The following is a 24,243-nucleotide window of genomic DNA, read 5'->3' as shown; positions in this document are numbered from 1 at the left end:
CTGAGATGTATCAGTGAGACCCCGCTGAGATGTATCAGTGAGACCCCGCTGAGATGTATCAGTGAGACCCCGCTGAGGTGCATCAGGGAGACCCCGCTGAGGTGTATCAGTGAGACCCCGCTGAGATGTATGAGTGAGACCCCGCTGAGGTGTATGAGTGAGACCCCGCTGAGATGTATGAGTGAGACGCCGCTGAGATGCATCAGGGAGACCCCGCTGAGATGTATCAGTGAGACCCCGCTGAGATGTATCAGTGAGACCCCGCTGAGATGTATGAGTGAGACCCCGCTGAGGTGTATGAGTGAGACCCCGCTGAGATGTATCAGTGAGACCCCGCTGAGGTGTATCAGTGAGACCCCGCTGAGGTGTATCAGTGAGACCCCGCTGAGATGTATGAGTGAGACCCCGCTGAGGTGTATCAGTGAGACCCCGCTGAGGTGTATCAGTGAGACCCCGCTGAGGTGTATCAGTGAGACCCCGCTGAGTTGTATCAGGGAGACCCCGCTGAGGTGTATCAGTGAGACCCCGCTGAGATGTATCAGTGAGACCCCGCTGAGGTGTATCAGTGAGACCCCGCTGAGGTGTATCAGTGAGACCCCGCTGAGTTGTATCAGGGAGACCCCGCTGAAGTGTATCAGTGAGACCCCACTGAGATGTATCAGTGAGACCCCGCTGAGATGTATCAGGGAGACCCCGCTGAGATGTATGAGTGAGACCCAGCTGAAATGTATCAGTGAGACCCCGCTGAGATGTATCAGTGAGACCCCGCTGAGTTGTATCAGTGAGACCCCGCTGAGATGTATGAGTGAGACCCCGCTGAGGTGTATGAGTGAGACCCCGCTGAGATGTATGAGTGAGACCCCGCTGAGGTGTATCAGTGAGACCCCGCTGAGATGTATCAGTGAGACCCCGCTGAGATGTATCAGTGAGACCCCGCTGAGATGTATCAGTGAGACCCCGCTGAGATGTATCAGTGAGACCCCGCTGAGATGTATCAGTGAGACCCCGCTGAGATGTATCAGTGAGACCCCGATGAGTTGTATCAGTGAGACCCCGCTGAGATGTATGAGTGTGACCCCGCTGAGGTGTATCAGTGAGACCCCGCTGAGGTGTATCAGTGAGACCCCGCTGAGATGTATCAGTGAGACCCCGCTGAGTTGTATCAGTCAGACCCCGCTGAGATGTATCAGTGAGACCCCGCTGAGGTGTATGAGTGAGACCCCGCTGAGATGCATTAGGGAGACCCCGCTGAGATGTATCAGTGAGACCCCGCTGAGGTGTATCAGTGAGACCCCGCTGAGATGTATCAGTGAGACCCCGCTGAGTTGTATCAGTGAGACCCCGCTGAGGTGTATCAGTGAGACCCCGCTGAGTTGTATCAGTGAGACCCCGCTGAGATGTATCAGTGAGACCCCGCTGAGATGTATCAGTGAGACCCCGCTGAGATGTATCAGTGAGACCCCGCTGAGATGTATCAGTGAGACCCCGCTGAGATGTATCAGTGAGACCCCGCTGAGATGTATCAGTGAGACCCCGCTGAGGTGTATCAGTGAGACCCCGCTGAGATGTATCTGTGAGACCCCGCTGAGATGTATCAGTGAGACCCCGCTGAGATGTATCAGTGAGACCCCGCTGAGGTGCATCAGGGAGACCCCGCTGAGGTGTATCAGTGAGACCCCGCTGAGATGTATGAGTGAGACCCCGCTGAGGTGTATGAGTGAGACCCCGCTGAGATGTATGAGTGAGACGCCGCTGAGATGCATCAGGGAGACCCCGCTGAGATGTATCAGTGAGACCCCGCTGAGATGTATCAGTGAGACCCGCTGAGATGTATCAGTGAGACCCCGCTGAGTTGTGTCAGTGAGACCCCGCTGAGATGTATCAGTGAGACCCCGCTGAGATGTATCAGTGAGACCCCGCTGAGTTGTGTCAGTGAGACCCCGCTGAGATGTATCAGTGAGACCCCGCTGAGATGTATCAGTGAGACCCCGCTGAGATGTATCAGTGAGACCCCGCTGAGGTGCATCAGGGAGACCCCGCTGAGGTGTATCAGTGAGACCCCGCTGAGATGTATGAGTGAGACCCCGCTGAGGTGTATGAGTGAGACCCCGCTGAGATGTATGAGTGAGACGCCGCTGAGATGCATCAGGGAGACCCCGCTGAGATGTATCAGTGAGACCCCGCTGAGATGTATCAGTGAGACCCCGCTGAGATGTATCAGTGAGACCCCGCTGAGTTGTGTCAGTGAGACCCCGCTGAGATGTATCAGTGAGACCCCGCTGAGATGTATCAGTGAGACCCCGCTGAGTTGTGTCAGTGAGACCCCGCTGAGATGTATCAGTGAGACCCCGCTGAGATGTATCAGTGAGACCCCGCTGAGATGTATCAGTGAGACCCCGCTGAGGTGCATTAGGGAGACCCACCTGAGATGTATGAGTGAGACCCCGCTGGGGTGTATGAGTGAGACCCCGCTGAGGTCTATTAGATCAGTGAGACTGATCCTAAATCAGTGAGAGGTGATGTCTGTATTTAATTAGAAGGGACTGTTAAAAGAGAGATTGAAGAGAGAGCGGTCGTAGGGTGAACTGATCTCATGTGAAGATTTGGGGCCAGAATATTTGGGTTATTGGGAGATCTCAGACTTTTCCTTTAATCTTCTCTGAGAATGTATATTCTTAACCCCATTCACTGCCAGAAGCCCCAACACTGAGCAAACAAACCCAAAAACATGCAGTGATGCTGCAGACACATGGAGACAAGGAGTTCAGGGGTCGGAGACAAGCAGTGGAGTTTCAGGTCCTATTATAAGGGGGGGAGGTTTATACAAATGAGGGAGGGGGCCATGTGGAGGTTAGGGGAGGTGAGCTTGTCCCTGAGAGAGCAGAGGAGCAGGGTGGGCGCTGCCTGCGTCTTTATCTGGGTGGGGGGGTGCAGGCGATGTCCCATTTTACACAGAGCATTCATGAGCAGCTCTCAGGGAGACAAGTTCTTGTGGGCAAAGATGTTTCATGAAAACAAGTCAGAAACGTCTCCACGATTAGTTTAATATTCACCTGAAAAGGGCAGAAACCCAAAGGCGGGGACCGGAGAGAGGAGGAAGGACAGCGAGGGGGAGGATATATCAGCGGGGGGTGAGGGTTGGATAATCCTAGTGCAGGATACAGCTTTGCCCCCGTTTTGCAGCCGGGAGACTCTGATAAAGAGACCTGTGTGTGACTATCAGGGTAACTGACACATGTAACCATATGTGACAAACATGTGAACATCAGGGCAGCCTGTCCTTTTCCATGGGAACCTTTATCAGGGAGGAAGGAGATAAATGAAGCACATGGGGGCAGTTACCGTGTATACAAATACCCGTCACATATCCGTGTCCTTCAAGGACACTTCACAGAGCGATCGGTTCTGGACGCATTGGTCCCTGATTAGATTGGACATAAGCCGCAAACTCATTAACAGCTCGTCAATATGTGTCCTAATGAGCCGGCGGGGGGGGGGGGGGGTGCGTCCTGCACAGAAGCTCAGGACAGGGCTGGGGCATTCAGATCTGACTCGGTCAGTGGGAGTCAAGACGCTTTATTCCGCTCTGTAGGTGTGGACGCTTCGTAAGGTAAGGGACCAGCACCGGCCTCCATTTTTATTAATCCCCTTCAGAGCTTCCAGGCAACACATTGCAGGACCCTCCAACACATAAATACAAACGTAGAATTTGACGGCACTTGGCGCCCCATAGTCTGCCCATTTTCCTGTCCGCTGTAAAACCTCAGACCCTATTTGATCTTTGGCTTTCTTTCATACTTGGGCTTCAGCCTTATGTCTATCCCAGGCATGTTGGTATTCCCTTACTGCAGGAAACAAGTATGAAATATTTAGTGCACTAGGTGAGTAGCACCATGCAGGTGTACCACTAGTGACAGTTCGTGTCCCTCAATGGGAAAGAAAAAGTGTACCCAATCGGCTGGTAAGGGAGAGGTATGGGTGTGCACCTCCTGCCTCAGATACATTATATATATATAGTGTGTGTGTGTGTCCTAGCACAACTATTACATGTGACCATACGATTCACATAAAAAAATCTTGTGACATGAACCACTGTGTTAGCCCCTACCACTTCTGTTGGGAGGCTCTATTCCACGAATGCACCACCCTTTCCATGAACAAAGTGCTTCCTCACACTTAGCATCCCACTTCAAAGAATGGCCTCTTGTTCTACCACTCCTCTTTCTTTGTAATATGCATCCCTCCTGTACTTTGTTGAATCCCTTTATATATATGACAGTTTCCATCATATCCCCTCTCCCTTCACTCCTCTAAGCTGGTAAAGCACCAACATATTCTGCAGTGCGGTACAATGGGGGTACAGAGATTTGCTAATTACATAAACAGAGTTACATACAAATAAGGACAAACATGCACAAACAGATATAAATAGGTAATGTTACATATTGTCACGAGGGAGAGTCCTGGAGCAGGTAGGACCTGGGTGGCTGGAAAAGTAGGGAGCGTGAATTACAGTATTGGGGCCACGGGCTGAGGTCGATGGCAGGTGGTAAGCAGGATCGTCGTGGTCACAGACAGGGTTCGGTTGCAGGCAGCAAGCAAGGATCGTCGGGGTCCAGGCAGAGGTTGGCAACAGGAAGGCAGGAGCAGGTCAGGGGAGCAAGAACTGAGACTAGGGAGCAGGGACAGGACTAGGACTTGCTAGCAGGAAACAAACTAGGGCAATCTAGTTCAAATAGCAAGGGCCTTTAATATGAACAGGACTAAATACAGAACAGGAACAGAAGCAGAAACATGGGGATGGAAGTCTGGACACAAAACAAAGGCAAGGGAGGAACAGGAAACAGGAAACTATAAGGACAGAGGACAGGAGCAACAAGGAGACAGACAGACAGAGGAACCCCAGAGCAGACCGAAAACAGCATCACACCCGGGGGACAGAGAAAGGAACTGTGGCTGGGAGCAGGGTGTCTAGGAAGACTCTGACACATATTAAGGTCCTGTAGTCTTTCCTGATAAGTCTTATGCTGTAGATCAGGGGTGAGCACACTTTTTACATCGCACAACCCTGTTCTCTTACCTGCTCTCTGGCATCTCCTCCTCTATAGTAGTTGAGATTATAGTGACATTAATCCTTTATTCTGCCTCTGGATTTTTGTGACCCAAGTGCATTATTTTGCACTTTTTGGCATTACATTGTAGTTGCCACACCCTTGACCATTCATCTAATCCATATAAATAATTTATCATTATGTTGTTCACCGACTCACCCCCTCGAGTGTCAACCCTGTTGCAAATCTTTGTGTCACTTGCAAAAAGGCATACTTTCCCCTCCAGACCATTTGTAATGTCACTAAGATATTAAAGAGCACTGGTCCCAGTACAGATCCCTGAGGTGCTCCATTGGTTAGCTTCCCTCCTCTGAATGTACTCCATTTACCACAACTCTCTGTTGGATGTTTTTCTTGGAGCCCCAAACGTGGTCCCCTATTTGAAACGGAGGGGGTGGTAATCTCTGCTTATTGGCTTGGGTTTTCTTCCAAAGAGTGGCCTTGGATTCCAGTGTTGAATTGTGTTTGAGGGAGTTGTGGGAAAACTCGGCACACAGAAGCAGGTCTACCCAGTCATCCTGAAGCTCAGACACAAAACTGCGAAGAAACTGTTCCAAGGACTGATTGGTTCTTTCCGTGAGTCCATTGGACTGGGGATGGTATGATGAGGAAAGTGGAGGGATTCCCATCTTTAGGCAGAAGGCCCTCCAAAATTTTGAAATAAATTGAGACCCAGAATTGGAGACTGTATCAGAAGGGACTCCATGCAGATGAAAAATCTCTTTAATGAAGATCTCAGAGTTCTTAGAAGCTGTGGGTAGATTTTTGAGGGGAACAAAATGGGCTTTAGCATGTTAAGCGGTCGACTACTACTAGAGTGGGGGTCATACCTTTGGATGGAGGCAGTTCCATAATAAAATCCATAGATAAATGGGTCCAAAGATGAACAGGAACAGGTAGAGACTACAGCAAGCCACAGGATAGTGTTCCATGCACCTTAGTCTGAACACAGACAATGCAGGCTGCCACAAATTTCTTTACATCTCAGCGAATCTCAGGCCACCAAAAGATGTGTTCCGGGAAGTCACAGAGATTCCTCACCACTGGATGACCAACCATCTTGGATTGGTGTCCCCCATTGCACCACTTTTCTTCGGAATTGGGTGGACGACAAAGAACGTGTGCATGTTGACCAAAGATCTTCTGCCTGGACCTGAGAAATCCTTTCTATATGAGATGAGGATACTGCAGAGATGATTTGCGAAGGAGTAATGATGGGACATGATCTGATTCCTCAGATGTTCTTTGATCCTGGGTGAAAAGAAATTACAAGTTTGAACCAAGTGAAGAAAAGTGCCTATCTAGGCTTACATGTTCAGAGTCTCCTTGTTCCTTTGATGTATTCAAGGTTCTTGTGATCCGTAAGGATTGTGATGTCCCTCTAGAGCCATTTTATTGGCCAGCAGTTCTCGATTACCGTCATCATAATTTCTCTACGTGGCTGAGAATTTGTTAGAGAAGCAGGGGTGGAATTTTCCATGCAAATCCCTATGTTGGGAAAGAACCGCTCCGTCTACCAGGTCGGATGTGTCTACTTCTAACATGAAGGGTTTCATAGGACCCGGATGGATCAGCACTGGTGCAGAAGAAAAGGTGGATTTTAGCTTTTCTAAAGCCAGTAGAGCCTCAGAAGACCATTTAGTAGGGTCTGCCACCCTCCTTTTTGGTAATGGCCGTGAAGCGCGCGAAACCACTTTGGAGATGTTTTTAATAAATCGCCACTAGTAATTGTCAAATCCAAGAACACGATGTGTGGGTCTGAGACCCACAATTAAGGGCCAATCATACACTGTCGACACTTTTGCTCGATCCATTTAGAAACCAAGAGAGGAAATCAAATAACAGAGGAAGCAGATCTTCTTCTGCTCAAAGTGGCATTTTTCAAGCTTAGCGAAAAGTGAATGGTCCCAAAATCTTTGGAGAACTAATTTAACCGTGTCCGATGTTCGGACAAGGATTTAAAAAAAATTAGAATATCGGCAAGATATACAATGAGAAACTGGTCGAGTAGATTCTGGAAAGTCTCGTTAACAAAGTTCTGAAACACGGCCAGAGCATTGCACAACCCCACTGACATGACCAGATATCCATAATGGCCATCACAAATATTAAAGGCCATTTCCCATTCGTCACCCTCCTTAATCAGAATCAAATTGTATGGCCCTTGAAGATCCAGCTTGGTGAAGATAGAGGCTCCATGTAACCGGTCGAAGAGTTCAGAGATGAGGGGTAGAGGGTAATAGTTATTTACCAAAACTTTAATTAGACCTCTGTAATCAATACAAAGCCTGAGGGATCCATCCTTTTTGGAAACAAACAGGAAGCCAGCTCCAGCGGGAGAAATAGATCTGCATACAAACCCTCTCTGAAGGTTGTGCTTAATGTATTCCTGTATAGCCTTGGTTTCTGGCTCCGAATGGGGGTACGTGAGACCTCGAGGAGAGATGGCTCTTGAGAGAAGGTCAATGGCACAATCATAGGAACAATGTGGAGGTAAATCCTCTGCCTGTTTTTTGTTGAATACTTCAGAACATTTCTGGTTGGGAACTGAAAGATTAGACAAGGAAGTCTCTGTAGCTAGTCGAATTTCATAAATGGCAAGAGGCACTTGAAGACAGGACCCATGGCATTGTTGTCCCCAAGTTATCACTTGATCGATTGCCCAATCGAGTTGGGGCTTGTGGTGCCATAACCAAGGGAATCCTAGGAGCACTGAATTCGAGGGAGAGTGAATCCCATAAAAGGATAGTGTCTCTTTAAGTAGTATCCCCACAGATAGCAGCAAAGAAATATTGTCAATGGTGACCTTTGAGCCCACAGTACAAGCACAGGCCAGTGGATCATCTCCTAGTTTTCTCATGCTCAGATAATTTCATACTACCCAACTGCATGGGTTCCTCATCAGGGAGAAGTTCAGTTAGAGGAGGTTAGGCTAGCCTGATAGTAGAGGTTCTTGGAGTACGATCCCACTCGGTTTGCCATTCTCATATCTGATACATAAGGATATTAATTCTTCCAGGTCTTTAGGGGTTTCCTGGCAAGTCCGTTGATCCTTTAAAAGCTCTGAAAGCCCCTTCCAGAAGGATGCCACAAGAGCTTCATTATTCCACCCTGTCTCCACAGCAAGGTTATGGAATTCAGATGCATAGTGGGCCACCATACTGTACATACTCACTGACAAATGCGAGGAGGCGATGAGGAAGCTGGAGACACTCGTCCTGGAGCATCAAATACTCTTTTGAATGCCTGTAAGAAGGCAAGAGAGTCATTAATAAGCGGAGAATACCTCTGCCATAGTGGAAAGTTCCATGCATAGGTGTGAATTCGTAAGCAAAAATATTATGTATGCTACTCTACCTTGGCCCAGTGGGTGCAAAACATGATGAATTGGAGTTGAAACTGAATAGAACATTAATTCAGAAAACCGGGGATCCGTGGTTCTCAGGGCAACGGGAGTGACAGAGCTGGTACCAGATGCACTGCCACTGCGGGTAGTACAGGGATAGAACCCACCTGAAGGGCATCCAACCAGGTGGCAATGGCCTGAAGGGAGCTGGCTATGAGTGTCAATTGTTGGTCTTGCTGGGTGAGACATTTCTCGTAATCTCAGATTAGATGTCCTGGGAGGGAAACGGCCCTCCCTACCTCAGTGGAGTTCAGTTTTTGGGCCAAGCAAAATATAAAAGTGCTCGTCTCAGATCAGGAAGCAGACAAGCAAGGCTAAGTTAAGGGTATATATTCACCGACCAAAGCCAGGGGACAGAGTCCTATCAGAGTAAATGTAGTTGGGTTGCAGGCAGAGGATCAAGGTAGAGGTGCAGAGTCGGGGTCACAGGCAGAGGTCAAGGCAGGTGGCAAAGGTGCAGGGTTGGGGTCAAAGGGAGAGGTCAGCAACAGAGAATCCACAACCAAGAGGACAGGAGACAGAGTAACATGACTGGGACTGCAATAGAAACAGAAACCTTGCTCGACAACTTCCTGTAGGAAGTGCAGCCTTAAATAGGAGGCTAGAAAAAATGCTGTAATGGCGGATCACTGCTATCCGGTGGGTATGGACAAAACACAGGTGCAATTAGTAGAAAAATAAAGAGTTTAATGTGCAAAAATGGTTGTACACATAACAAGAGATAACTCTGACGCGTTTCGTCCTAGATATAGGACTTTGTCAAAGAGTGTATATACAGTATACAGCCTTTCTACTTAGCATCAGACCGGCATTGGCGTTGTGTCAAGACAGTGAGTACTAGCCTTTTTTTTACCCTTTAGTGTGTGGGATGCCAAGATTTGGTGAGGGTAGTGCAGGAGAGGTGGTGGGATTGCCGTGGGACGTTCTTAACAGTACGTTCACCGGCATCTCTGCCTCCCCTTACCGCAGTTTAGTCCCCGTCCTGATGGTGAGTCCGCTTTCACATGGGTAATTCATAACGCTCAAATAATATATTTGGCTTGATCAGTGGCATGATTAGATTTTACATTTACAAGTATATTGTTTTCTGCATATTCTGGAGCATCGGTCTTTGGAGGATTATTCCTCCGTTTTTCCACATGTTAAATAGGAGGCTGCCAGGAACCGAGATGGACAAAAATAGCTCAGGGAGGGCAAGATCCAGAAAAACCTAAACTAGAGCGAAAAACTAGGCACGGATCAAGCGGAATCCTTAGACCACAATATCCAAGTGATCTTTTGCCATTATTGCAATTAGTTCTGGGATTTTATTTCCCAAACTATGAGTATTTGTACGTTTTTTCATAATCCCTCGTGTTTCTCCTGTACACCACCTTCTGCCTGTGTAACTGATCTTTTTTTCTATTTAAGTTGTCTTCCATTCCCCAAGATCGGTCTCCTGATGTAAAGTTCCACCCAATCAATTTCTCTTGCCGAGTGAGGGATTGTGGGGAGCCCTTTTTGTGTTTGGACTCATTTTATAGCCTTCTCAGCTAGTATTAGTAAATACTTACTAATGAAGCATCTGAGCTGCTCACTGAGTATTCTGGTTCCCCTCCAAAGATGGATGGAGCTATGTCCAATAAATCCAAATCCCTCTTCATACCACCTCCTTATCCACACATTAAAGTATCTGGTCTGAAGAGTCCTTTCTTCCCAACCCTAAATACTGTCAATACCTCTGAACGTGACACTGAGGATCCTACCTGCCAAAGAGCTGTCCTTAACTGTCTAAACTCCTCCTGTACTATCCTAACCTCATTCCTAGCCAGGTCATTTGTTCTTAGGTGGACAATGGCATCTACCTCCTGTCTTGATTCCTTATGATTCCTTGAATGTGCCTCATATCCGTTACAAAACAAGCTGCACTTGGAACAAGCAAATGTTTATAGACCGGGTACACGAACGGAGGTTCTGTTCTGGCTGAGAGATTCAATCTGTCAGTGGTGACATTGGATACCGAGGCTTGAGCCTCATTACTCCAAGTTCTCTTGTTGAGTATATTGTCGCACATTTAGAAAGCTTCTTGATCTGTTTTACTTACCACAATTGAGTTGGTTTCACAGGGTCAGCGCTGTGATGGGAGCAGGGTACTCGAGCTTGGAATACTTGTTTATATAGAGCACACAGACCAATTAAAGCTAAAACAAGGACAGGCCAATTAGGTGAGGAACATTTTAGATAGCGTAATCTTGCCACACCCGTTGCAATCACATAAGAGAAACACAGTTACCTCCCCAGCAAACAGAAACAAGATGGGATTTCCTGCCCGGTTTGGGAAGAAAAACTTCTGCACGGCGCCTGTATATCATACCCACCAACGGTACAGTACCTATTTAGCAGGTACTGTACCTGTACGTCCTGCACATATCAAATAAAGGTCTATGTTTTGTACCTATTTCTGCCAGTGGTTGAAGCTCGGGAACCTTCAGCTAATTAAAGAGTCTGGGAGACCGATTTGCTCAGGGATAATGCTTCCCTAGCGAAGTAATTCCAACATTATATTATTAGTTATGGCTCAAAAATATTGTTGTAAAAAAATTGTTAACCATGTATATTACTTCAGGCCATAGAAGGGCTATTCAGTGCAGAAATCCAATATACGGTACACTTTTCCTTTGCTTGTGTGAGAGACAGCACTAAGGAAAAGCAATAGTAGCATATATTGATCATATGAATCATACATTTGTCTACTGTTTAAATCAGGAGTGGCCAACTCCGGTTCTGAGGGGCCAACAACAGGTCTGGTTTTCAGGATATTCCGGTTTCAGCGCAGTTGACTGAGCCAGTGTCCTGAAGCAGGGATATTGTGGAAACCTGACCTGGTGGCGGCCCTTCAGGACTGGAGTTGGACACTCTAGGTCTAAATGAACTTCATGCAGGGTTCCCGGGTGCGCTCGGAAATTCACCTCCGCAGCAGTTTCCGGTCACTCCCAGATAAATATAAATGCTGCTGATATACTTAGGAATACAGTGGTGCTAACTTTGAAATGCCAACTTACTAATCTCTACCACTCACTGCCTCCCACTACTTCGGACCTCACTGCAGACCCAGGATAGCGTCCGCCTACGTCATAGGGATGTACCCGACGCACGTTTCACTCAGGGAATAAAGGGTGCTGCATATTATTCATTGCTCTGTATAATACACACACACTGCTCTGCATTTACTCATTGCTCTGTATATTACACAAACACAAACACACTGCTCTGCATATTACTCATTGCTCTGTATATTACTCAGGCATACTGCTCTGTATATTACACGCACACTACTCTGTATATGACTTATTGCTCTATATATTACACAAACACACTGCCCTGCATATTACTCATTGCTCTGTATATTACACAGACACACTGCTCTGTATATTACACACACTACTCTGTATATTACTCATTGATCTGTATAGTACACAGACACACTGCTCTGTATATTACACACACACTACTCTGTATATTACTCATTGCTCTAAATATTGCACACACACTGCTCTGCATATTACTCATTGCTCTGCACTTTACACACACACACACTGCTCTGTATATTACACACACACACTGCTCTGTATATTGCACACACACACTGCTCTGTATATTACACACACACTGCTCTGTATATTACTTACACATTGTTCTGAATGTTACACAGATAGTTTGTCTTTGTTACACTTCAGGGGGAGACCTGTGCACTTGTTATGTGTGTGTGGGGAGGTGACACAGAGACAGGTCACACATGACAATGACAGAGCACCGGCTGACCCCGGTTTCTCCGCGCTCTCTCCAGCTCTGAGTGCCCCCTTCTTTCTCGCTTCTCTGGTGCAGCATGGGTAAGACAGACGGTGACTCCGCTGAGCTGACCTCTCCCAGTGAGGAGCGGGAGGCGGTGCCCATGGAGCCCCTCGGCAGCCCCTCTGGGGACACCAAGAAGAAGCCAGAGGTTGAGGAGCGTGGCACGTGGAAGGGAAGGTTTGACTTCCTCCTCTCCTGCGTGGGCTATGCCATCGGGCTGGGAAATGTCTGGCGCTTCCCCTATCTGTGCGGGAAGAACGGAGGAGGTGAGATAACCCAGGGCCCCCTCAGTATGTGGCACGTACTGTACACAAGCGGCACGTACACATTAAAACCAGAAAGTTAGTGTGGGTTTACTGCCTTTAATCCTCCCTTATCCAACCCCTGTTCTTAAGGTTGGGGCCATGGTACCGCAGACCGTGCGGACGCGTCTGCGCGCTGAGCGAACAGACTGCCTTAAGGCAGTGTTTGCGTCCATGCGGCGTGCGGACGCACGCGTGCGGAAGCGGGAGGGGGGGCGCGCGTTGCGCAAGAAATCAGTTCAATCTGATTTCTTGGCGCGACAGGCCGGTCACGTGAGCGGTTCGCCCAATGAGGGCGAACCAGCTCCGTGATGTCACTGGCACGCCCCTAGACACGCCCACGGATGGCGCGTACCATGGCCAAAAAACGCACCCGCTTCAAGCTGGTGACGTCACGGCCGCGCACCCCTCCGCACGGGAGAAGGCACTATGGACCTGGCCTAAGTGGTCACTTGGCAGACAGCCGATGTGCAAACATTTGAGTAAGTATAAAAATAAATGGTCAAACTCTAAAAAGATTCTGTAGGGTCACTGGCTCTGCACTTCTTAAACCCAGGCGGTGCTGAAAAGCTGTGTAATGTGGCAGGCATAAGATCATAGGGGTCCATGTTAAAATGGATGAAAAGTAAAGAGTGACACACTGTGCTCATTTGCATGAGATTACCCAGAATCCCTGGCTGCAGTGGAAGCATTGAATGCTAAGCGATAATGGGGAAAGACAGGGTTGCAGACCTGTCTGCAAATGCACCACAAGTGCTATGTTTATTTACTTATCAATGCCTAGAATTTTCTGATTTAGTTTTTTTTAAATCTTGTTAACCTAATAAATATGTAACTGGGATTAGTTCTCTTTGCTCCTTCATGGGAAACCTTTATTTTTTATTTTTAAATCTCTGCCCTCATTAAAAAAAACTAAACTAGAAGGAGTTAGTGGGCAATGCTGTGCTCAGATCCAGCCTCTCTGTGCGTGCTAAAGTGTCAGCTCTTGTGGCTCTAGGTGGCTGTCACTCTGTAGCAGCAGTGGTCCATGTCTCTTCTCCGCAGGTGCTTTCCTCATCCCCTATTTCCTGACGCTGGTCTTCGCTGGGATCCCCCTCTTCTTCCTGGAGACGTCTCTTGGACAGTTCACCTCCATCGGGGGGCTCGGGGTGTGGAAGCTGGCACCAATGTTTAAAGGTAACGTGACCCCCGTACGTGGACACACAGAGATATCGGGGTATTCACCAGAGGGGATACACCGGCAGCTGCTGGGTGCCTTATTGTACAACACTCCCGTGCACAGGAATCATTTTGCTGAGATGGGTTAAACTGAATTTACTTTGGCAGCAAAGAGGTTAACCCAGGGGTTCTGGAGTATGCGGCAGTCCATGCGGAGATACGACGGAACAATTTAACCCCAAACTGCTGGCTCTGGGGTGAATACCCACAATGTGAGCCACGGATCCACGGAGCTACCAGGCGATGCGCTGACGTCACTGAGTTGCGCCGTACTAGACCACCAACTCGCGCTGGCTCAGACAATGTACCGCAAGCTAACCGGACAAGCTTCAGCAGTGTAGAGGGGGATTATGGCAATTGCCAAAATAACAATATCAAACTCCTACGCGTTTCGTTGAATTACTCAACTTCTTCAGGGATACTGTATGTATGTGTGATGTGTATATATACTGTATATATATACAGTATAGGGAACCATGTTAAAAATGTTTTTGAAGCAAAAGGTGGCACTGTGTGGTCATTTGCATGTCATTTCCCAGAATCTCTTGCTGCAGTGGAAGTGCTGTGTGCTGTGTGATAATGGTGAAAGGCGGTGTTGCAGATCTGTCTAAGACATGCAAATGAGCATACAGTAATATTTCCTTTTGATATATATATATATATATATATATATATATATATATATATATATATATACCCTGAACATCTTTTTCACCTTGCTCTGAATCCTAAAAAAGATTTTCTTTCACACTGAACCAATCTCATATTTACTAAGGGTCTCTATGCCATAGGACACCTTATGACCCACTCACTTTAATGGGCCAGAAAGTCTTATGGGATAGAAACTCTTAGTAAATATGGGCCTTTGTCTTTCCTCTTCAGGAGTTGGGATGGCCTCGGTGGTTCTGTCCTTCTGGCTAAATGTTTATTACATCGTTATCATCGCCTGGGCTCTGTATTATCTCTTCAACTCCTTCTCCTCGGTGAGCAGCAGATGTGAAAACAATTCAATAAAAGGAATTTTCACCCATAGGGAAGGGAGATAGCACAGACTTATCCAACAATAGCAAAACAACAATGAAGCCTTCTATAGATCCACCCTTCTAAACATACTGTAAGATTACACAGACCCATCCCATCAGACATAACACAATACAGATCCATACTGTCAGACATCACATCATATAGATCCACCCTATCACACATCACATAATACAGATACACCCAATCAGACATAAGATAACAAAGATCCATCCTACAGTATACTGTATGGAAAACAAGAACAAAGATCCTTCCTTAAAGTTTAGAGCGTATATTTACCCTAAATATAGGATGGAAGATTTTTCCTATAAGATCAGTGACGGCTGTTTTCATAGGAGAAGGCTCTTCAGAGATGTAAATAGATGGTCTTTAAATGGGGTATAATAAACATTCTTTCATAGGATATATGCATACAGGCAGCTGGGAGATGCTTCTATGTAGAGGTGGTTTTGTAACAGGAATTTCTCCTGTATAAAGGGGGCTCACTGGGGCTTGCACAGACATTGCTTCAATAGGAAAATGTTCTAAGTCTAAGAAATGCTCTCACAATTTGAAATGTTATCATAGTTGTGATTATGATGAGTATGCTGGGGCACAGATCCATACCCCTTTTTCCCTCTCTGCCTCCCTCTTCTCAGAACCTGCCCTGGCAAAGCTGTGACAACAGCTGGAATACAGACAGATGTTTCTCCAACTATTCTCTGAACGATACCACCAACCTCACCAGTGCAGTGACTGAGTTCTGGGAGTAGGTCTATTCTAGGTTTGGGGGCAGGAATATAGTAGAGCTGTTATGATGTGTAGTGGGGGTGAGACCTCATACTGTCATCACAACTAGAAATAACATCATGATGTCATCAATATGACGTTCCATTGCAGCAGTAACAGTACTTGCATGCAGAATGGCAACGTGAAGTGGGAGACAGTGTCATTACAAATAAGAAATCTAGTGATAGCTTTTTTTAATCCTCACAATTGACTGATAAGGTGACCAAAATGTTGGCTAAATTAAGTTCTTGTGGCAGAAAAAGCTATGCTGGGATATTTAGTAAATACCACAGGTCTGTGCAACGATGATATTCTATTCAGGGATGAAGCAGCATCTGTTTTCAATGAGTGACAGAGGTTACTGCTATAGATGAGTGACTATGAGGTCAGTGGTATAGATGAGTGACATTTAGTACTGTACAAAGTTCCTCACCTGTGCTCTGTGATTTCACTGCAGGCGGAACATGCATCAGATGACAGAGGGGCTAGGGGAGCCAGGAACCATTCGTTGGCCACTGGCCTGCACCCTGGCACTGTCCTGGGTCATGGTATATTTCTCCATCTGGAAAGGAGTGGAATGGACAGGGAAGGTGCAGTATGGAGAGGGTCTGGAGTCTGGTGTCTGTGTTCTCAGTCTGTATCTATTGTTACTACTCTCTTCTTCTCTTACGGTCTCTGTAATGTCTCTATTTTGTGTTTCTCTACCTTTTTCATTTTCTCTCCATCTCTAGTTCTTCCTCGTCTCTCACCCCTTCACTCTTCCTTTCACCCATTCTCTTTGAGACTCACCTCTACCTCCATCACACTATCTCTCTCTCCCATTTTCTGTTTCCTAACTTATCTATTTTTCTGTTACTTTCTTTAACTCCCTCAATTAGTTTGAATCCATTTCTCTTGGTTCTGCTCTTTGTTTTCTCTTTAATCCTTCTCTATCTCTCTTTCTCTCTCTTTCTCTCTCTCTCTTCAGGTGGTGTACTTCTCAGCGACATATCCGTACTTTATGCTTGTGATATTGTTTTTCCGAGGGATTACTCTACCTGGAGCGATGGACGGGATCCGTTTCTACATCACTCCAGACTTCAGCAAACTGTCAAATTCTGAGGTGACGAGACACTAAAGGTGTTAGGTCCTGGGGCGGATCCGACTTATCGGTCCGTAGGGCAGGCACACCACACACTAAACTAAACCCGGGGAGATTTGCCACGTCACTGAATATTTTTTGTCTCTCGGATTTGGCGTCAAGAGCTCGGGAAGCAGGAGCACAGAAACACAAGAGTCACTGCTTTCCAACTTCAGTTTATTCTTGCACGCACAGAATAGTTATACAGAAACAGGAGAAAAGGGGGTTGGGTTACAGATCTATACATTTCTAAGGACAAGACGGCTATAAACCTCAAGTTTCCTTTCTGTTAGAGACCCTTAGTTTCCTTTCTATGAAAGACCCTTAGTTTCCTTTCTGTGAAATGAAAAAACTAGACCATAAAGCAAATCATATAAGACGGACAAAACTAACATATTATTTTAACCCTTTCAAAAGGGGACAGCGGCAGAAAAGTGTGGGAGGGAAGAGAATAAAAAGTACACAGATCTGTGACATAGTACATTGAGCATTGGCACTGGGACAGTGTGGAGTGATGCAGAAGAAGTTACAGTGACACAAAATGTGCCCTGGAATTGCCTTCTCCTCTTCCTCAGGTCTGGATGGATGCTGCCACACAGATCTTCTTCTCCTACGGGCTAGGTCTGGGGTCTCTGATTGCTCTGGGAAGTTACAACTCCTTCCAGAACAATGTGTACAGGTAAGAAATCTCTTAGATGCCACGTTCTCTGCCTGAGACCCACACTCACTAGACAGCAGGCACTGCCACTCCCTCCCAACAGAAATAATTAGCACTGTAAAACCTCTCCTCACCCCCTGCTGCTCCTCTTGTCAGTCCCTACCGAATGATCTTTTAATCCCTGCCCTCTCTCTGCCCCTTGTAGAGACTCCATCATCGTGTGTGGAATAAATTCCTTCACCAGCATGTTCGCAGGATTAGTCATTTTCTCTATTGTCGGATTCATGTCCCACATCACCAAGAAACCCATCCAGGAGCTGGCAGCATCAGGTGAGCAGATACCAGTCCCAGAGGTGTATTCCCAGGTCTGTGTTCCAAGCCTGTCCAGCTGACTACCTGTTGGCTGGATGCCATCCTCAAGAAGATTTCATTCAACCCCCTGTACAGCCAATGAGTCAGAGCAAGAGAGAATAAAGAGAGGCAGATAAAAGGAGGGCTGGGACCAAGAGAACAACAAATGGAAGAGAGTACAGAGGAGGGCAGGAAGCAGAGGGCGAGAGTTACAAGAAGGGAGAAAGTTGAAGGACAGAAGAAGGCAGAGAACAGAGGGTGAATTCAAAAAAGAGCAAAGCAGAGGGAGGGCGGCACAAGGAGGGAGAGTGGGAGGTAGCAAATTAAAATTGTTTGATTGCTTGAGGTGGTTACACCATACCCAGCACATACTGTAGACCAGGGGTGCTCAACTCCAGTCCTCAAGCCCCCTAACAGGTCAGGTTTTCAGGATATCCCAGGTACAGCACAGGTGGCTCAATCAGTCCCTGATTCAGCATGGGTGACTCAATCAGTCTTTGCTTCTGCACAGGTGCCTCAATCAGAGGCTCAGTCTTTGACTGATCCTCTAATTGAGCTACCTGTGCTGAAAACCTTACCTGTTGGGGGTGGGGGGGTGGGGGGGGGGGGTCTAGAGGACTGGAGTTGAGCACCCCTGCTGTGGATAAGAGTCCCAGAGTGGGACAGTCCTTACACCGTTTGGTGTGAATGCAAACAAAAGTGCTAAAGATACACTCCTATAAAGAGAATAGAGTGAAAATACATATCCTGCAGGGGATGCTGCTCTCTGGATCTCGGTCTCCTCTGTCCAATACTTATATAAAAGTTTACAGAGGCGCAAACACCCTCAGGGAAATTCTTGAAATGCGCTCCAATGAAAATGGTGTAATTGTGGAAGTTATGCTATCCACACTGTCCAACCGTATCATGTCTCCCGGGGCGATATTCAAAACCCCAGTGTCCCTTGTGTGAGAAATCACAAACAGAGAATAGATATAGTGTAAAACTGTTTACTGATCAACAATCACACTTACAAGATGCTAGATAAAACAAGCATTGGGTGTTGTTTGAGCCAGGACACCCGCGCCTCTCAAAACCACTCCTCTCTGTTACCCACATCTGGTTGGTGGGGCTGCTTGTTATCTCAACTTTGTTCTTTCTTGTGGCCTCGTGAAAATGTTACTCTCTCTATCCATTACAATCCCCTCCCTCCTGGCCCACATCCAACATCATTATACACCCTGAACTACTCAAAAGCCTTGGACTATCTACTGAATGTTGGTGGAGAACTCTGAAAACTAGCACACCAGCCACCGCTTATGCTAATGGCAAACATCACAAATGTACAACTTGCAAAGAACGACTCAAATTTCTACTCATACTTTTACTCTCTTTAGCAGGTGATACCTGCTATCTGCTATCTGTCCCATACAACTGAGAATACCCCCTTCATGGGGGGTGCTGGTATCTCCTATACATTTTTTTCCCACGGTCACCAAGACATTTAAATGCATAGGAGATACCGGCACCCTATAACGGAGCCTGTATCTCAGGAAGCAGGGGGTCCCCGGACCTGAAATCAATGCAGTCCGGAGACCCCCTACTCATCTACACTATTATTTAAATTTATATTATTTTTTTTATGAAGGCTTATAGAATAGGCCCCTTTGTCTGTAACTGGGCCACTGATTGAGACCTTTGCGCTGAAGCAGGGATATCCTTAAAACCTGACCTTTTAGGGTGTTTTGAGGACTGGAGTGGAGAACCCCTGACTTTACCTATTCAACTCTGGATGAGATTCTACCCCATTTGTTGCATATTTTGGCATAATAATTCCATTTCTATTGTTCGATTCAGTCTCTCGGTCTAGGTGGGATTTTGCACATAAACTACAACCTCGCACCTTATTGAATAGTCTGCGAATGCCTATGTTTGTGAGATTTCCTCACTTAGGTATCCAATTTGCGTTTTCAGATGGTTTGTATATGTGACAATGCTACGACGAGATGTGTTTCTGTGTGGAATGAACCATTTTGTAACAGAAATGCCAGTCTCACATGTTTAATAAATAATCCCCACTTTGTCCCAGAAGTGCCAGGCTCTGTTTCCCCAAACTTTCCACCCCTAGATGTGCACGGATCAGCAGCCCCAAACTGTCCATTCCTAGAGGTATCAATAGTAGAATAGGAGCACTCAGAAGTTTAAACGTATGCGCACGTGTCTCCACGGCAAAGTAGGAAGGAAACGGGACTCCAGTGGTCTTCTGAAAAAAAATCAATATGGTTTATTTAAAATGATCAATATTTCTGTCTGACTGTGGACTGTTTTCATGATTCACAGTGGGACCGAACCGTTGATCCCTTTAAATAAACCATAATGATTTGATTTTCACGAGACCATTGGAGTCGCGTTTATGTTCCCATTTCTAGAGGTGCCAGGATGTGTATTCCTAAATGTTCCAGCCCTATAGGTGGCATTGTCTGTATTCCTGCACTGTCCAGCCCTGGAGGTTGTCAGGATTCCGTAGCCTGCTACGTTGGTCTCCTTGGCCTGGTCCCAGTGTCTTGTACTTGGTCCTTTTTATAGGCCCGGGGCTGGCATTCCTGGCGTATCCGCAGGCCGTCACTCAGCTGCCGATGTCTCCTGTCTGGTCCATACTTTTCTTCTCCATGCTCGTGATGCTCGGTCTGGACAGCCAGGTGAGAGGTGACACAGGCCTATCTTTTCTATTGGTCACATGACTAGGGTTGCCAGGAAAGCTGCCAGGGTTTTCGGGTCTGTTTGCAATGTTTGGTTTATAAAGGAAGGTTTCTAATTCCTTTCTGAATGGAAGTAAAGCTCTCCCTTCAGCTTTATTGACCTTAAACCGAGGCTCAATCAGTTGAGGGGCGATGGCAGATCTAAGTGCCCGATTGGGGGGTGTTGCTAATCAGGTAGTTCTGAAGGTAAGAGGGGGGTGGAGCTAGTCCATAGATAACCTTAAAGGTGAGGGTCAAGATCTTAAAATGAACCCTTTGCTCCACTGGGAGCGAGTGCAGATCTTGTGATACTGGGGAGGTGTGGTCTCTCCGTGTCTTGACCGCTATAAGACGGGCCTTGGCGTTTTGCACCAACTGCAGGGCTTTGATATTATGTGTTTGGAGACCCATCAGGAGACAATCTGCAAACTCCAGCCTGGAGAGGACCCAGACCTGGTCTACTATCTGTAGATTGGTTTTCGAGAGAAACGCTGTCATTTATCTCAGTCGGTAGATTTGGAAGTAACAGTTTTTCCACAATAGATGCGATATGGGGCTGGTCCCTGAGGGACGCCACAAATTAGCGGAATTGGGTTTGAAGAATTCTCTTTGGGGGTGATTTTCTCACTAAGAAAGTACTGGAACCAGTCCAGCACTTTACCTCTCAACCCAACTCCGATTTATGTCTGGTCAGCAAACTGACCAGCAAACTCTGTCTTGTCCACAAACCCAGGGTGGATCAATGTAAATCTCTTCGTGTTCAATTGACTTGCATTGAGTTGGGGGAATTAATTTCAGGGAGAAAGTAAAAAATGCAATGTTTTTTGAGAATGATGAGGGTCTCCCACATGTATAGGGAGAGTTGGCCAGTATGTACACAATATTTCGTCAGCTGTATCACAGTGGTTATATACAGGTATCACTTAAACCTCTGCCCCTGAAATAAATACATGTACAAAGGGACCTGCGCAGTCACCATCCTCACAAACCAATGTACTAGATATTTCACCGCCACATAAACTGATTGGAGAGCTGGAGTCCTGAAAGAGAGAATCATCATTACCCACATGGCTCTAGTCACATGACTATTGATCACATGACTCGGTCAGAGTGCCCATATTGGCTACATGTGTGTTTTCCTATTGGCCACAAGTCTCTGTGTGTATTCCTGTTGGCTGTTGTTCACATGACTCCATATGTGTGTATTCCTCTTGGTCACATGACTCTACATGTCTGTATTCTGTTGGTCACATGACTCCCTTGGCATTGGTCCTGCAGTTTTGCACGGTGGAGGGGTTCATCACTGCGCTGGTGGATGAGTATCCGCAACTTCTGCGCAGCAGGAAGAAAGTCTTCATCGCAGCTGTGTGCTTCATCTCCTTCATCGTAGGATTCTCCAACATCACACAGGTACCTCGTGCACAGGGTCGGGTAATCACAGGTGCCACGCACACAAGGGATGGCCATCACACAGATACCACGCGCACAGGGATGGGAGTCACACGGTTACCATGTGCACAGATGCCACACACAGGGGCCAACAGTACACAGTACCACAGACACAGCTACTGACATCATACTGTAGGTACCAATATCACACATCTCCTCTGAACTCTACCTCTCACATTCTCAGGCCTATCTTTCTCTCTCACACACACTTTCACCCTCTTGTTTAAGCTCACTCTATTGCTAGGTCTCTTTCTCTCTTCCTGTATTTCTGAGCCTCTCTCTCTCTCCCTGTATTTCTGAGCCTCTCTCTCTCTCCCTGTATTTCTGAGCCTCTCTCTCTCTCCCTGTATTTCTGAGCCTCTCTCTCTCTCCCTGTATTTCTGAGCCTCTCTCTCTCTCCCTGTATTTCTGAGCCTCTCTCTCTCTCTCCCTGTATTTCTGAGCCTATCTCTCTCTCCCTGTATTTCTGAGCCTCTCTCTCCCTGTATTTCTGAGCCTCTCTCTCTCTCCTTGTATTTCTGAGCCTCTCTCCCTGTATTTCTGAGCCTCTCTCTCTCCCTGTATTTCTGAGCCTCTCTCTCCCTGTATTTCTGAGCCTCTCTCTCTCTCCTTGTATTTCTGAGCCTCTCTCTCCTTGTATTTCTGAGCCTCTCTCTCCTTGTATTTCTGAGCCTCTCTCCCTGTATTTATGAGCCTCTTTCTCCCTGTATTTCTGAGCCTCTCTCTCCCTCTATTTCTGAGCCTCTCTCTCTCCCTGTATTTCTGAGCCTCTCTCTCTCCCTGTATTTCTGAGCCTCTCTCTCTCTCCCTGTATTTCTGAGCCTCTCTCTCCCTGTATTTCTGAGCCTCTCTCTCCATGTATTTCTTAGCCTCTCTCTCTCTCCCTGTATTTCTGAGCCTCTCTCTCTCCCTGTAGTTCTGAGCCTCTCTCTCTCTCCCTGTATTTCCGAGCCTCTATCTCTCTCTCTCTGTATTTCTGAGCCTCTCTCTCCCTGTATTTCTGAGCCTCTCTCTCCCTGTATTTCTGAGCCTCTCTCTCTTCCTGTATTTCTGAGCCTCTCTCTCTCTCTCTCCCTGTATTTCTGAGCCTCTCTCTCCCTGTATTTCTGAGCCTCTCTCTCTCCCTGTATTTCTGAGCCTCTCTCTCTCTCTGTGTGTGTATTTCTGAGCCTCTCTCTCCCTGTATTTCTGAGCCTCTCTCTCTCTCCCAGTATTTCTGAGCCTCTCTCTCTCCCTGTATTTCTGAGCCTCTCTCTCTCCCTTTATTTCGGAGCCTCCCTCTCTCCCTGTATTTCTGAGCCTCTCTCTCCCTGTATTTCTGAGCCTCTCTCTCTCCTTGTATTTCTGAGCCTCTCTCTCCTTGTATTTCTGAGCCTCTCTCCTTGTATTTCTGAGCCTCTCTCCCTGTATTTCTGAGCCTCTTTCTCCCTGTATTTCTGAGCCTCTCTCTCCCTCTATTTCTGAGCCTCTCTCTCTCCCTGTATTTCTGAGCCTCTCTCTCTCCCTGTATTTCTGAGTCTCTCTCGCTCCCTGTATTTCTGAGCCTCTCTCTCCCTGTATTTCTGAGCCTCTCTCTCTCCCTGTATTTCTGAGCCTCTCTCTCTCTCTCTCCCTGTATTTCTGAGCCTCTCTCTCCTTGTATTTCTGAGCCTCTCTCTCCCTGTATTTCTGAGCCTCTCTCCCTGTATTTCTGAGCCTCTCTCTCTCTCCCTGTATTTCTGAGCCTCTCTCTCTCCATTTTTCTGAGCCTCTCTCTCTCTCCCTGTATTTCTGAGCCTCTCTCTCTCCCTGTATTTCTGAGCCTCTCTCCCTGTATTTCTGAGCCTCTCTCCCTGTATTTCTGAGCCTCTCTCTCCCTGTATTTCTGAGCCTCTCTCCCTGTATTTCTGAGCCTCTCTCTCTCCCTGTATTTCTGAGCCTCTCTCCCTGTATTTCTGAGCCTCTCTCTCTCTCCCTGTATTTCTGAGCCTCTCTCTCCCCCTGTATTTCTGAGCCTCTCTCTCTCTCCCTGTATTTCTGAGCCTCTCTCCCTCTCCCTGTATTTCTGAGCCTCTCTTTCTCCCTGCAGGGTGGAATCTACGTTTTCAAGCTATTTGATTATTATTCTGCCAGTGGGATGTGTCTCCTCTTCCTGGTTTTCTTTGAGACCGTGTCCATATCATGGTGTTATGGTGAAGGATCCATGAACCTGCCCTCTAATCCAAACTTGCTACTTTCATCTAAACCTCCATCCCATTCATATTACCTGCCACCCTAATGTACCTTTCTGTT

General features: G+C 46.9%; 1 protein-coding gene across 3 annotated transcripts in view; it reads left to right on the top strand.

The window, feature by feature from the left end:
• LOC142496047 (sodium- and chloride-dependent GABA transporter 1-like) overlaps nucleotides 1–24,243 on the top strand; it is a 31,613-nt gene that overhangs the window by 4,263 nt on the left and 3,107 nt on the right. Inside the window, exons 1-12 of one of the 3 annotated variants that reach the window (XM_075602331.1) lie at nucleotides 3,499–3,610; nucleotides 12,382–12,614; nucleotides 13,695–13,826; nucleotides 14,751–14,851; nucleotides 15,548–15,657; nucleotides 16,135–16,267; nucleotides 16,645–16,779; nucleotides 17,373–17,476; nucleotides 17,661–17,785; nucleotides 20,372–20,484; nucleotides 21,802–21,933; nucleotides 24,041–24,143. In XM_075602331.1, coding sequence (XP_075458446.1) covers nucleotides 12,383–12,614; nucleotides 13,695–13,826; nucleotides 14,751–14,851; nucleotides 15,548–15,657; nucleotides 16,135–16,267; nucleotides 16,645–16,779; nucleotides 17,373–17,476; nucleotides 17,661–17,785; nucleotides 20,372–20,484; nucleotides 21,802–21,933; nucleotides 24,041–24,143 — 1,420 coding nt within the window. In that variant the 5' untranslated portion in view covers nucleotides 3,499–3,610; nucleotide 12,382. Of the gene's footprint in view, nucleotides 1–3,498; nucleotides 3,611–7,472; nucleotides 7,605–12,381; nucleotides 12,615–13,694; nucleotides 13,827–14,750; nucleotides 14,852–15,547; nucleotides 15,658–16,134; nucleotides 16,268–16,644; nucleotides 16,780–17,372; nucleotides 17,477–17,660; nucleotides 17,786–20,371; nucleotides 20,485–21,801; nucleotides 21,934–24,040; nucleotides 24,144–24,243 lie in introns of those variants that run through there. The other 2 variants (XM_075602330.1, XM_075602332.1) reach the window with 2 other exon arrangements.

The sequence above is a fragment of the Ascaphus truei genome, chromosome 5 (genome assembly GCF_040206685.1).
Source record: "Ascaphus truei isolate aAscTru1 chromosome 5, aAscTru1.hap1, whole genome shotgun sequence".
Classification (NCBI taxonomy): Eukaryota; Metazoa; Chordata; class Amphibia; order Anura; family Ascaphidae; genus Ascaphus; species Ascaphus truei.
This window is presented reverse-complemented; position numbering and strand designations above follow the sequence as displayed.